The 13727-nt window shown below is 39.5% G+C and overlaps 3 protein-coding genes across 3 annotated transcripts; all 3 read right to left on the bottom strand.

Moving 5' to 3' along the window:
• Positions 1-1408: 1408 nt before the first annotated feature.
• Positions 1409-2786, bottom strand: LOC145658547 (ciliary microtubule associated protein 1A-like). Its single transcript, XM_081715777.1, has 6 exons — positions 2666-2786; positions 2341-2544; positions 2075-2176; positions 1841-1962; positions 1593-1733; positions 1409-1501 (listed from the first exon to the last, which is right to left on the bottom strand). Exons 1-6 carry the CDS (start codon positions 2775-2777, stop codon positions 1409-1411), a joined length of 774 nt encoding a protein of 257 aa, XP_081571903.1. The 5' UTR covers positions 2778-2786.
• A 3949-nt stretch (positions 2787-6735) lies between these two features.
• LOC118241271 (ciliary microtubule associated protein 1A-like) lies at positions 6736-8113 on the bottom strand. Its single transcript, XM_081715755.1, has 6 exons — positions 7993-8113; positions 7668-7871; positions 7402-7503; positions 7168-7289; positions 6920-7060; positions 6736-6828 (listed from the first exon to the last, which is right to left on the bottom strand). Exons 1-6 carry the CDS (start codon positions 8102-8104, stop codon positions 6736-6738), a joined length of 774 nt encoding a protein of 257 aa, XP_081571881.1. The 5' UTR covers positions 8105-8113.
• A 3892-nt stretch (positions 8114-12005) lies between these two features.
• On the bottom strand, positions 12006-13383 carry LOC118241273 (ciliary microtubule associated protein 1A-like). Its single transcript, XM_035525750.2, has 6 exons — positions 13263-13383; positions 12938-13141; positions 12672-12773; positions 12438-12559; positions 12190-12330; positions 12006-12098 (listed from the first exon to the last, which is right to left on the bottom strand). The coding sequence occupies exons 1-6, from the start codon at positions 13372-13374 to the stop codon at positions 12006-12008; spliced, it is 774 nt and encodes a 257-aa protein (XP_035381643.1). The 5' UTR covers positions 13375-13383.
• Positions 13384-13727: the final 344 nt, after the last annotated feature.

Genomic DNA, 13727 nt, shown 5'->3' with positions numbered 1-13727 from the left:
ACATAATGGCCCAGTGACCTACAAATGTGAAAAAATATATACTTTTGTCTTCATTTTAACGCCCTCTTTCATTGTCAGCACCTGTGGTTCTAGACTTCAACACTGTCCAAGCAAACCACATAGTGTTTGTTAATCTGATGACTGTGGTCTGGAGCGGCGAGCTTCAGTTGCTTCCTGCTAACTATGAGAGGATTAAAGGCAATGCTTCTGTCCTGGGCTCTGAGGGCTTTAACTCAGGGACTCACTGGTTGGAAGTTGAGGTTAGAGACGACACAGCTTGGGCCGTGGGCGCGAGTTCAGCTGGACTGCGATAAGTGCAGGGTCACCTCTGTGGACTCAGGGTGTAATACTTGCCTGCACATTTTCAAACATGCTTTCACTGAAAAAGTATTCCCTTACTTTTACAGCCACTGTAAACTTCATCCTCTTAGGATAATACCAGGAAAGTCCTTAGTGACAGTTCACATGCACAGTTAGTGGTAATATTATGTATCATAATTAATGAGTTCTTTTATTACAGTATATTGAAAAAATAAAATGTATTATTAGGTATTTCAAGACTGTTGAAATCATAACTATCTAGGACCTAGCAGAAAAATCGATTGTTCAGAACAAAAGACATAGAATATATACAGAAAACTTATAAATTAAAAACATAAATTGGATATAATAGACAATGTGAACCTAGACTGTGTGTAACAAATAATCAAAGAAATCATAACAGCTTTTTGGCACATTATGGTCTACTGTGACATATTAGGATCTACTATTTTCAGTGTTTATATTAAAGGAAGCATATAGAAGTTTGAGTAACAAAAATCTCATGTCTACAATTATCGAAAATAAACTATTAAAATAATCAGGACTGTGTATCACATGTGTGATTATTTACTTTACATAACAAACCTTTGAAGTGGTATGGCTCCCAGAATTTTTCCCCCATAATGTCCACCATTTGGTATATTACATTCAGCTCATAATGTAGAGAAAGGTGACAGTTATAACAGATAACAGCTCTTGTTTGGTGTCCAAACTGGTGCAGTTGTTTAGCTAGCATAAGTTTATCTTGCCCTGATATTGGAAATGTCCTATTCTGACAAAGTAGTCTAACACTGGACAATAAAATTCCACTAGAACCTGAGAATAATCAGTTAGTGAACGCAAATCTATTCCTTGCAACAGCATGTATTTCTTCAGCTAAGTTTTGGTTTGTACTGACCAGGATTTTAAGTCTCACTCTCATGGAGTGCTCTGGTCTAGGGCAAGCAAACAGTGTTACATACTGGCTTGGTCTGCACTACTTCACTTGTTATCTTAGGATTCTTAAAAATTGCTGCACTTCGGAATTATACAATGAAAGTCTCTACTGCACAACAGAAAAAATTCTTTATGAGACAAGACAGCTACGCTAATCAGAGATGTCCACAATCAGCTGGGTGATGAACTCAGAGTGCGGAACACCAAAGGAGAAGCGAGGGGCTTGCGGTCTTGTCATGGTCACCTAAAAACACAAGTTCATCAGTCTTTAAAGGGTCAGTTAAACTAACATGATATGATATGTGTCTTTGAGTCTGCCTGCCTGTCTGTCTGACCTGCTCTGGACAGTGAGCACCAGGCCCTGGTTTCTTGGTCTTGTCACCAGGCATGCTGGTGCGGCTAGTCAAACTGTACTGGGGAGGTTTGCTTCTGTAAACACTTGGATCTACAACTCTGTAGCTCCCCGGACCTGGAGTCTAAGAGAAACATAGGAACTTATTATTAATATAAACAGAGCTCTTCACAAGTAATAGAATTTGTGGTTATTGGTCTATTATAGCATCTTCCACAGCTTTGTTCTCACGTTTTGTAGGTCTTCATAGAAGCTGCCTTTTTTGGTACGGCCGGTAAGGGAAAAGTTTGGGGCAGATCTTTTATTCACTGTGTTTGGCCCAACCAATGAGGGCAGCATGTAAGCGGCAGGCCCTAAAAGCCAGAGACTTAATGAGCATACAATAGAACAGACTGAGTGTACGATAGAAGTGAAGAAGAGCTCCACAGCACCAGCAGTAATATTGTTCTGAGAGATAGTGTTTACCTGGCGTTTGGTCATTATAGAACACTTTGGTCCGAGATGACAGCGAGTACGCAGGAGCAGAATAATAGGCCGTTTTGCCTGCTTTCTCAGGGCAATACCTCCCTGCAAAACATAAAAATCGAATGTACTATTAGATCTATATTTCAAGAGTTTTCTTTAGACCACTATATTCTATCTATGTTTATGTACGATCCTGACAAGGCAAGGGGCTCTATGCAAAATCTATTATTCTTTTTTTTTAACTGAAAGGACAAAACCAATATAACCTGGCGCAGGGGTCTGGAAGGGCTGAGAGTCTTTGAGCCGACTGTACAGGGAATACGCTGGGGTGCCATCATGCCCAATTCTGGTAATATTGGAGGGGACAAGGTATCCAGGTCCAGGAGAACAGCTGGGGCTGAAATGTCGATGGCGAGAGCCAAAACTGTATGCAGGAGCTTTCCATTTGCGTGGGTCATGATCATTTACACCTACATAATTAAAACCAAATAACATCACATAGAACTTTTTAACATAGATAAAATAGAGAAGACAAGATTCGAAAGCTGTTTATACTTTTACTGCTGTATAGTTAAGCATCGGATGATTTACCTGTAGCTCCAGGGAGAGCATACTTGGGCCCTGGACTGCTGTATAGTGCAGCAATAGGTCCTCTTGGCTTATGGGGCCTCCAGGAACCAACCCAAACATCACTGGCTGACATAGCTGCCTTGGCTACAGGACCCGATTATAGTTAGCAATTTAAAACCCAGTTCCGGTTTATTAAAACTTTAACTTGTCAGCAGAAGAACATGAACTCACCCTAGAATCAGTTAGTTCAGAGGCGTCACTGCACAGTGGACAGTTGTGAAAGTCGATTTTATTCTGATCAGACAGTGCAAACGTTTCACTGGACAGTTCTAATGTCGATTTTATTCTGATAAAACAACAGAATAATGGATTTACACTATTAAGTAATAATGGTTCAACAGTGAACACCGGCGTTGTCGGAGCCACGTAATTCCTGGGCGCGGTGAACTGTCTAATTCCAGAAAAAAACAGTCCAACTAACAGAACCAACTACCTCTCTCCAGGGATTTTTCTGACTTTCCACGAAATATGTTCGCGGTTTCGTCTTAAAACAACTGGTCAGTCATTAAAATGTCAAATACTATAACTCATCGACTACGCTATAAACTATAAATCTGTCTCGCAAGATGCTGTAAACCTGTCTCGCAAATTGTGAGCCTACAGATTCAAAATTCAACAATGTCGTGAAGTCTGAACATGACGCATCTGCGCTCATGTTCAGCAAGTCCAGTAAAATAAACGAGAATAAAAACAATGAAATGGCTAACGCTAAATCAGTTTTCAAAACATGGCAAACTGATCGCACCGTTAGTAATCGCGGATTTTGTAGCGCAGTAGTCCGTGCAGTGGCTCAAGCAAAATGCTATGGATTCTTAACTTGTTCTCTTCTCTATAACTATGACGACATGTCACCATGGCACTACGGAATGACATTCCATACTAGTACAGATATGTCAATACATAACTCTGGCTACCTAAATCGGAAAGTAAATATACCTTAGTAATATCTCTGTTTTAACGAATTGATTATTTCAGCCAATGAGCTTCATCTCTGTACTGGCCTATCGCACCAGAACAAGTTGTAGTTCATGCAGAAATCATTATTATTCAGACCAAAAATAAGACAACTCCGCCCTTTTAAATTGTTTTCTTTATTTCTTTTTTATTTAAAGGTTTGTTGTTTTTTTTTATTTGTTTTTTAGAATCTATTGACAATTCTTCTGGGTTGCGGGGATGCTTGGATGAAGTGGTGTGACTCGTTGCTGCTGTCTTACTGTGGCTCCAAGCAGCTTCAGCTGTGCAGAGCTGTCACATAGGGGAAAGGCAACACCAAAACATTATTGTATTTTTAATAAATAGACATTTTTCAGTTTCTCCTTTTCACATCTGCCACATATGTATCCCACATCATAGCAGAAACAAAGAGTTATCAATCTATGGATGCAAGATCAGATAAACATACAGAGTCACCTAAGCCACACAGCCCAGCAAACAAGACATTGTGCTACACTTGAAACACACACACACAGAGGAGGAGGAGGATAAGGAGGAAAAAGGAGAGAGAGAGAGAGAGAGAGAGAGAGAGAGAGAGAGAGAGAGAGAGAGAGAGAGAGAATAAAAGCTAAAACTAATTCAACAAACTATCTTAAATATAGTGGAGAGCTTTAAATATTGCTAGAGTATTGAGAGTAGATTTCCATTGTTAAAACATGAACCGTAAATTACATGGAAGAGGGATAACAGTGGAAGGAATGCAGACACGTTGCAGCCAATATCCATACTATAGTGAATTATAGTGTTAAAAAAGAAAGACAAAAGTATATAAAGTACTAAATACAAAACACTTTACCAAACACCTGAAAATGCAACAAACTTTCAGTTGCTACCAGCAACTAGTGTTGCTGTTATGAAATGAAATTTGTTTGTGTCAGCATACCATAAAAACTGAAACAGCAACATATTGTGATATGCAACAAAAATACTTGGAGAAAATGAACTGAATGTTACTACACTTGAAGAAAATGAACTGACTGCTACTAGAATCCAGTAATACATTAGTTGACTGCAGGTTTTTTAAAACATGAATAGGGTTATTTTGACTGAATAGTGAAGCTGAATCAGAATGAATCATTTCAGAAAAATGAAAACTAAAAAGGCAATGCACAAAAGTTGTAATTAATTTGTGTGTGTGTGTGTGTGTGTGTGTGTGTGTGTGTGTGTGTGTGTGTGTGTGTGTGTGTGTGTGTGTGTGTGTGTGTGTGTGTGTGTGTGTGTGTGTGTACATGGCCCTGTGTGAAAAAGTGATTTCCCCCTAAACCTAATAACTGAGGAGACAGCAGGAGAAGACTTGCATGTTCTGTGGGTAAAGACCTTTTTTTTTATCTAGGCCACCTAAATAGAAAATATTTGCACTTTAGATTCTACTTTACTTTACATAAATTTGCTGTTTCACTGAACTACAAGACGTCAATAGAAAGGTGAATGCAGGTTATTTTCTTCTCTCTTGTTCTCATTGCACTTCCTCCTTCCCTGACTGCTAAATATTCTTCTAGAGTCCAGGCCGAATTATACGAAGCAGAGCAGCTCTCTGCTATACTGATCGATGTGGTAAAGCACCTTGGCAACCTGAGCTTTCAAGTGTCAGAGAAGATGCATGGTATTATGCACTAAATTGAGTACTGCACATAATGCCCCAGTGACCTACAAATGTGAAAAAATATATACTTTTGTCTTCATTTTAACTCCCTCTTTCATTGTCAGCACCTGTGGTTCTAGACTTCAACACTGTCCAAGCAAACCACATAGTGTTTGTTAATCTGATGACTGTGGTCTGGAGCGGCGAGCTTCAGTTGCTTCCTGCTAACTATGATAGGATTAAAGGCAATGCTTCTGTCCTGGGCTCTGAGGGATTTAACTCAGGGACTCACTGGTGGGAAGTTGAGGTTAGAGACGACACAGCTTGGGCCGTGGGCGCGAGTTCAGCTGGACTGCGATAAGTGCAGGGTCACCTCTGTGGACTCAGGGTGTAATACTTGCCTGCACATTTTCAAACATGCTTTCACTGAAAAAGTATTCCCTTACTTTTACAGCCACTGTAAACTTCATCCTCTTAGGATAATACCAGGAAAGTCCTTAGTGACAGTTCACATGCACAGTTAGTGGTAATATTATGTATCATAATTAATGAGTTCTTTTATTACAGTATATTGAAAAAATAAAATGTATTATTAGGTATTTCAAGACTGTTGAAATCATAACTATCTAGGACCTAGCAGAAAAATCGATTGTTCAGAACAAAAGACATAGAATATATACAGAAAACTTATAAATTAAAAACATAAATTGGATATAATAGACAATGTGAACCTAGACTGTGTGTAACAAATAATCAAAGAAATCATAACAGCTTTTTGGCACATTATGGTCTACTGTGACATATTAGGATCTACTATTTTCAGTGTTTATATTAAAGGAAGCATATAGAAGTTTGAGTAACAAAAATCTCATGTCTACAATTATCGAAAATAAACTATTAAAAATAATCAGGACTGTGTATCACATGTGTGATTATTTACTTTACATAACAAACCTTTGAAGTGGTATGGCTCCCAGAATTTTTCCCCCATAATGTCCACCATTTGGTATATTACATTCAGCTCATAATGTAGAGAAAGGTGACAGTTATAACAGATAACAGCTCTTGTTTGGTGTCCAAACTGGTGCAGTTGTTTAGCTAGCATAAGTTTATCTTGCCCTGATATTGGAAATGTCCTATTCTGACAAAGTAGTCTAACACTGGACAATAAAATTCCACTAGAACCTGAGAATAATCAGTTAGTGAACGCAAATCTATTCCTTGCAACAGCATGTATTTCTTCAGCTAAGTTTTGGTTTGTACTGACCAGGATTTTAAGTCTCACTCTCATGGAGTGCTCTGGTCTAGGGCAAGCAAACAGTGTTACATACTGGCTTGGTCTGCACTACTTCACTTGTTATCTTAGGATTCTTAAAAATTGCTGCACTTCGGAATTATACAATGAAAGTCTCTACTGCACAACAGAAAAAATTCTTTATGAGACAAGACAGCTACGCTAATCAGAGATGTCCACAATCAGCTGGGTGATGAACTCAGAGTGCGGAACACCAAAGGAGAAGCGAGGGGCTTGCGGTCTTGTCATGGTCACCTAAAAACACAAGTTCATCAGTCTTTAAAGGGTCAGTTAAACTAACATGATATGATATGTGTCTTTGAGTCTGCCTGCCTGTCTGTCTGACCTGCTCTGGACAGTGAGCACCAGGCCCTGGTTTCTTGGTCTTGTCACCAGGCATGCTGGTGCGGCTAGTCAAACTGTACTGGGGAGGTTTGCTTCTGTAAACACTTGGATCTACAACTCTGTAGCTCCCCGGACCTGGAGTCTAAGAGAAACATAGGAACTTATTATTAATATAAACAGAGCTCTTCACAAGTAATAGAATTTGTGGTTATTGGTCTATTATAGCATCTTCCACAGCTTTGTTCTCACCTTTTGCAGGTCTTCATAGAAGCTGCCTTTTTTGGTACGGCCGGTAAGGGAAAAGTTTGGGGCAGATCTTTTATTCACTGTGTTTGGCCCGACCAATGAGGGCAGCATGTAAGCGGCAGGCCCTAAAAGCCAGAGACTTAATGAGCATACAATAGAACAGACTGAGTGTACGATAGAAGTGAAGAAGAGCTCCACAGCACCAGCAGTAATATTGTTCTGAGAGATAGTGTTTACCTGGCGTTTGGTCATTATAGAATACTTTGGTCCGAGATGACAGCGAGTACGCAGGAGCAGAATAATAGGCCGTTTTGCCTGCTTTCTCAGGGCAATACCTCCCTGCAAAACATAAAAATCGAATGTACTATTAGATCTATATTTCAAGAGTTTTCTTTAGACCACTATATTCTATCTATGTTTATGTACGATCCTGACAAGGCAAGGGGCTCTATGCAAAATCTATTATTCTTTTTTTTTAACTGAAAGGACAAAACCAATATAACCTGGCGCAGGGGTCTGGAAGGGCTGAGAGTCTTTGAGCCGACTGTACAGGGAATACGCTGGGGTGCCATCATGCCCAATTCTGGTAATATTGGAGGGGACAAGGTATCCAGGTCCAGGAGAACAGCTGGGGCTGAAATGTCGATGGCGAGAGCCAAAACTGTATGCAGGAGCTTTCCATTTGCGTGGGTCATGATCATTTACACCTACATAATTAAAACCAAATAACATCACATAGAACTTTTTAACATGGATAAAATAGAGAAGACAAGATTCGAAAGCTGTTTATACTTTTACTGCTGTATAGTTAAGCATCGGATGATTTACCTGTAGCTCCAGGGAGAGCATACTTGGGCCCTGGACTGCTGTATAGTGCAGCAATAGGTCCTCTTGGCTTATGGGGCCTCCAGGAACCAACCCAAACATCACTGGCTGACATAGCTGCCTTGGCTACAGGACCCGATTATAGTTAACAATTTAAAACCCAGTTCCGGTTGATTAAAACTTTAACTTGTCAGCAGAAGAACATGAACTCACCCTAGAATCAGTTAGTTCAGAGGCGTCACTGCACAGTGGACAGTTGTGAAAGTCGATTCTATTCTGATCAGACAGTGCAAACGTTTCACTGGACAGTTCTAATGTCGATTTTATTCTGATAAAACAACAGAATAATGGATTTACAATATTAAGTAATAATGGTTCAACAGTGAACACCGGCGTTGTCGGAGCAATGTAATTCCTGGGCGCGGTGAACTGTCTAATTCCAGAAAAAAACAGTCCAACTAACAGAACCAACTACCTCTCTCCAGGGATTTTTCTGACTTTCCACGAAATATGTTCGCGGTTTCGTCTTAAAACAACTGGTCAGTCATTAAAATGTCAAATACTATAACTCATCGACTACGCTATAAACTATAAATCTGTCTCGCAAGATGCTGTAAACCTGTCTCGCAAATTGTGAGCCTACAGATTCAAAATTCAACAATGTCGTGAAGTCTGAACATGACGCATCTGCGCTCATGTTCAGCAAGTCCAGTAAAATAAACGAGAATAAAAACAATGAAATGGCTAACGCTAAATCAGTTTTCAAAACATGGAAAACTGATCGCACCGTTAGTAATCGTGGATTTTGTAGCGCAGTAGTCCGTGCAGTGGCTCAAGCAAAATGCTATGGATTCTTAACTTGTTCTCTTCTCTATAACTATGACGACATGTCACCATGGCACTACGGAATGACATTCCATACTAGTACAGATATGTCAATACATAACTCTGGCTACCTAAATCGGAAAGTAAATGTACCTTAGTAATATCTCTGTTTTAACGAATTGATTATTTCAGCCAATGAGCTTCATCTCTGTACTGGCCTATCGCACCATAACAAGTTGAAGTTCATCCAGAAATCATTATTATTCAGACCAAAAATAAGACAACTCCGCCCTTTTAAATTGTTTTCTTTATTTCTTTTTTATTTAAAGGTTTGTTGTTTTTTTTGTTTTGTTTTTTAGAATCTATTGACAATTCTTCTGGGTTGCGGGGATGCTTGGATGAAGTGGTGTGACTCGTTGCTGCTGTCTTACTGTGGCTCCAAGCAGCTTCAGCTGTGCAGAGCTGTCACATAGGGGAAAGGCAACACCAAAAAATTATTGTATTTTTAATAAATAGACATTTTTCAGTTTCTCCTTTTCACATCTGCCACATATGTATCCCACATCATAGCAGAAACAAAGAGTTATCAATCTATGGATGCAAGATCAGATAAACATACAGTCACCTAAGCCACACAGCCCAGCAAACAAGACATTGTGCTACACTTGAAACACACACACACAGAGGAGGAGGAGGATAAGGAGGAAAAAGGAGAGAGAGAGAGAGAGAGAGAGAGAGAGAGAGAGAGAGAGAGAGAGAGAGAGAGAATAAAAGCTAAAACTAATTCAACAAACTATCTTAAATATAGTGGAGAGCTTTAAATATTGCTAGAGTATTGAGAGTAGATTTCCATGTTAAAACATGAACCGTAAATTACATGGAAGAGGGATAACAGTGGAAGGAATGCAGACACGTTGCAGCCAATATCCATACTATAGTGAATTATAGTGTTAAAAAAGAAAGACAAAAGTATATAAAGTACTAAATACAAAACACTTTACCAAACACCTGAAAATGCAACAAACTTTCAGTTGCTACCAGCAACTAGTGTTGCTGTTATGAAATGAAATCTGTTTGTGTCAGCATACCATAAAAACTGAAACAGCAACATATTGTGATATGCAACAAAAATACTTGGAGAAAATGAACTGAATGTTACTACACTTGAAGAAAATGAACTGACTGCTACTAGAATCCAGTAATACATTAGTTGACTGCAGGTTTTTTAAAACATGAATAGGGTTATTTTGACTGAATAGTGAAGCTGAATCAGAATGAATCATTTCAGAAAAATGAAAACTAAAAAGGCAATGCACAAAAGTTGTAATTAATTTGTGTGTGTGTGTGTGTGTGTGTGTGTGTGTGTGTGTGTGTGTGTGTACATGGCCCTGTGTGAAAAAGTGATTTCCCCCTAAACCTAATAACTGAGGAGACAGCAGGAGAAGACTTGCATGTTCTGTGGGTAAAGACCTTTTTTTTTATCTAGGCCACCTAAATAGAAAATATTTGCACTTTAGATTCTACTTTACTTTACATAAATTTGCTGTTTCACTGAACTACAAGACGTCAATAGAAAGGTGAATGCAGGTTATTTTCTTCTCTCTTGTTCTCATTGCACTTCCTCCTTCCCTGACTGCTAAATATTCTTCTAGAGTCCAGGCCGAATTATACGAACCAGAGCAGCTCTCTGCTATACTGATCGATGTGGTAAAGCACCTTGGCAACCTGAGCTTTCAAGTGTCAGAGAAGATGCATGGTATTATGCACTAAATTGAGTACTGCACATAATGCCCCAGTGACCTACAAATGTGAAAAAATATATACTTTTGTCTTCATTTTAACTCCCTCTTTCATTGTCAGCACCTGTGGTTCTAGACTTCAACACTGTCCAAGCAAACCACATAGTGTTTGTTAATCTGATGACTGTGGTCTGGAGCGGCGAGCTTCAGTTGCTTCCTGCTAACTATGATAGGATTAAAGGCAATGCTTCTGTCCTGGGCTCTGAGGGATTTAACTCAGGGACTCACTGGTGGGAAGTTGAGGTTAGAGACGACACAGCTTGGGTCGTGGGCGCGAGTTCAGCTGGACTGCGATAAGTGCAGGGTCACCTCTGTGGACTCAGGGTGTAATACTTGCCTGCACATTTTCAAACATGCTTTCACTGAAAAAGTATTCCCTTACTTTTACAGCCACTGTAAACTTCATCCTCTTAGGATAATACCAGGAAAGTCCTTAGTGACAGTTCACATGCACAGTTAGTGGTAATATTATGTATCATAATTAATGAGTTCTTTTATTACAGTATATTGAAAAAATAAAATGTATTATTAGGTATTTCAAGACTGTTGAAATCATAACTATCTAGGACCTAGCAGAAAAATCGATTGTTCAGAACAAAAGACATAGAATATATACAGAAAACTTATAAATTAAAAACATAAATTGGATATAATAGACAATGTGAACCTAGACTGTGTGTAACAAATAATCAAAGAAATCATAACAGCTTTTTGGCACATTATGGTCTACTGTGACATATTAGGATCTACTATTTTCAGTGTTTATATTAAAGGAAGCATATAGAAGTTTGAGTAACAAAAATCTCATGTCTACAATTATCGAAAATAAACTATTAAAAATAATCAGGACTGTGTATCACATGTGTGATTATTTACTTTACATAACAAACCTTTGAAGTGGTATGGCTCCCAGAATTTTTCCCCCATAATGTCCACCATTTGGTATATTACATTCAGCTCATAATGTAGAGAAAGGTGACAGTTATAACAGATAACAGCTCTTGTTTGGTGTCCAAACTGGTGCAGTTGTTTAGCTAGCATAAGTTTATCTTGCCCTGATATTGGAAATGTCCTATTCTGACAAAGTAGTCTAACACTGGACAATAAAATTCCACTAGAACCTGAGAATAATCAGTTAGTGAACGCAAATCTATTCCTTGCAACAGCATGTATTTCTTCAGCTAAGTTTTGGTTTGTACTGACCAGGATTTTAAGTCTCACTCTCATGGAGTGCTCTGGTCTAGGGCAAGCAAACAGTGTTACATACTGGCTTGGTCTGCACTACTTCACTTGTTATCTTAGGATTCTTAAAAATTGCTGCACTTCGGAATTATACAATGAAAGTCTCTACTGCACAACAGAAAAAATTCTTTATGAGACAAGACAGCTACGCTAATCAGAGATGTCCACAATCAGCTGGGTGATGAACTCAGAGTGCGGAACACCAAAGGAGAAGCGAGGGGCTTGCGGTCTTGTCATGGTCACCTAAAAACACAAGTTCATCAGTCTTTAAAGGGTCAGTTAAACTAACATGATATGATATGTGTCTTTGAGTCTGCCTGCCTGTCTGTCTGACCTGCTCTGGACAGTGAGCACCAGGCCCTGGTTTCTTGGTCTTGTCACCAGGCATGCTGGTGCGGCTAGTCAAACTGTACTGGGGAGGTTTGCTTCTGTAAACACTTGGATCTACAACTCTGTAGCTCCCCGGACCTGGAGTCTAAGAGAAACATAGGAACTTATTATTAATATAAACAGAGCTCTTCACAAGTAATAGAATTTGTGGTTATTGGTCTATTATAGCATCTTCCACAGCTTTGTTCTCACCTTTTGCAGGTCTTCATAGAAGCTGCCTTTTTTGGTACGGCCGGTAAGGGAAAAGTTTGGGGCAGATCTTTTATTCACTGTGTTTGGCCCGACCAATGAGGGCAGCATGTAAGCGGCAGGCCCTAAAAGCCAGAGACTTAATGAGCATACAATAGAACAGACTGAGTGTACGATAGAAGTGAAGAAGAGCTCCACAGCACCAGCAGTAATATTGTTCTGAGAGATAGTGTTTACCTGGCGTTTGGTCATTATAGAATACTTTGGTCCGAGATGACAGCGAGTACGCAGGAGCAGAATAATAGGCCGTTTTGCCTGCTTTCTCAGGGCAATACCTCCCTGCAAAACATAAAAATCGAATGTACTATTAGATCTATATTTCAAGAGTTTTCTTTAGACCACTATATTCTATCTATGTTTATGTACGATCCTGACAAGGCAAGGGGCTCTATGCAAAATCTATTATTCTTTTTTTTTAACTGAAAGGACAAAACCAATATAACCTGGCGCAGGGGTCTGGAAGGGCTGAGAGTCTTTGAGCCGACTGTACAGGGAATACGCTGGGGTGCCATCATGCCCAATTCTGGTAATATTGGAGGGGACAAGGTATCCAGGTCCAGGAGAACAGCTGGGGCTGAAATGTCGATGGCGAGAGCCAAAACTGTATGCAGGAGCTTTCCATTTGCGTGGGTCATGATCATTTACACCTACATAATTAAAACCAAATAACATCACATAGAACTTTTTAACATGGATAAAATAGAGAAGACAAGATTCGAAAGCTGTTTATACTTTTACTGCTGTATAGTTAAGCATCGGATGATTTACCTGTAGCTCCAGGGAGAGCATACTTGGGCCCTGGACTGCTGTATAGTGCAGCAATAGGTCCTCTTGGCTTATGGGGCCTCCAGGAACCAACCCAAACATCACTGGCTGACATAGCTGCCTTGGCTACAGGACCCGATTATAGTTAGCAATTTAAAACCCAGTTCCGGTTTATTAAAACTTTAACTTGTCAGCAGAAGAACATGAACTCACCCTAGAATCAGTTAGTTCAGAGGCGTCACTGCACAGTGGACAGTTGTGAAAGTCGATTTTATTCTGATCAGACAGTGCAAACGTTTCACTGGACAGTTCTAATGTCGATTTTATTCTGATAAAACAACAGAATAATGGATTTACACTATTAAGTAATAATGGTTCAACAGTGAACACCGGCGTTGTCGGAGCCACGTAATTCCTGGGCACGGTGAACTGTCTAATTCCAGAAAAAAACAGTCCAACTAACAGAAC

Source organism: Electrophorus electricus, chromosome 6 (genome assembly GCF_041902795.1).
Source record: "Electrophorus electricus isolate QZ-2024a chromosome 6, ASM4190279v1, whole genome shotgun sequence".
In the NCBI taxonomy this organism is placed as follows: Eukaryota; Metazoa; Chordata; class Actinopteri; order Gymnotiformes; family Gymnotidae; genus Electrophorus; species Electrophorus electricus.
Note: the sequence above shows the minus strand (reverse complement) of the source record. Positions and strands in the feature narration are given on the sequence as shown.

Bases quoted from the DNA above. Each gene is read 5' to 3' on its own strand.
- LOC145658547 (XM_081715777.1), bottom strand. From the start codon at position 2,777: ATGTCAGCCAGTGATGTTTGGGTTGGTTCCTGGAGGCCCCATAAGCCA. The intron at 1,963-2,074 runs GTAAACACTATC...TCTGGCTTTTAG, and splicing joins CTATAATGACCAAACGCCAG to GGCCTGCCGCTTACATGCTG. The intron at 1,734-1,840 runs GTGAGAACAAAG...TGTTTCTCTTAG, and splicing joins TCTATGAAGACCTACAAAAC to ACTCCAGGTCCGGGGAGCTA.
- LOC118241271 (XM_081715755.1), bottom strand. From the start codon at position 8,104: ATGTCAGCCAGTGATGTTTGGGTTGGTTCCTGGAGGCCCCATAAGCCA. The intron at 7,504-7,667 runs GTTATATTGGTT...TATGTTTTGCAG, and splicing joins CTTCCAGACCCCTGCGCCAG to GGAGGTATTGCCCTGAGAAA. The intron at 7,290-7,401 runs GTAAACACTATC...TCTGGCTTTTAG, and splicing joins CTATAATGACCAAACGCCAG to GGCCTGCCGCTTACATGCTG.
- LOC118241273 (XM_035525750.2), bottom strand. From the start codon at position 13,374: ATGTCAGCCAGTGATGTTTGGGTTGGTTCCTGGAGGCCCCATAAGCCA. The intron at 12,774-12,937 runs GTTATATTGGTT...TATGTTTTGCAG, and splicing joins CTTCCAGACCCCTGCGCCAG to GGAGGTATTGCCCTGAGAAA. The intron at 12,560-12,671 runs GTAAACACTATC...TCTGGCTTTTAG, and splicing joins CTATAATGACCAAACGCCAG to GGCCTGCCGCTTACATGCTG.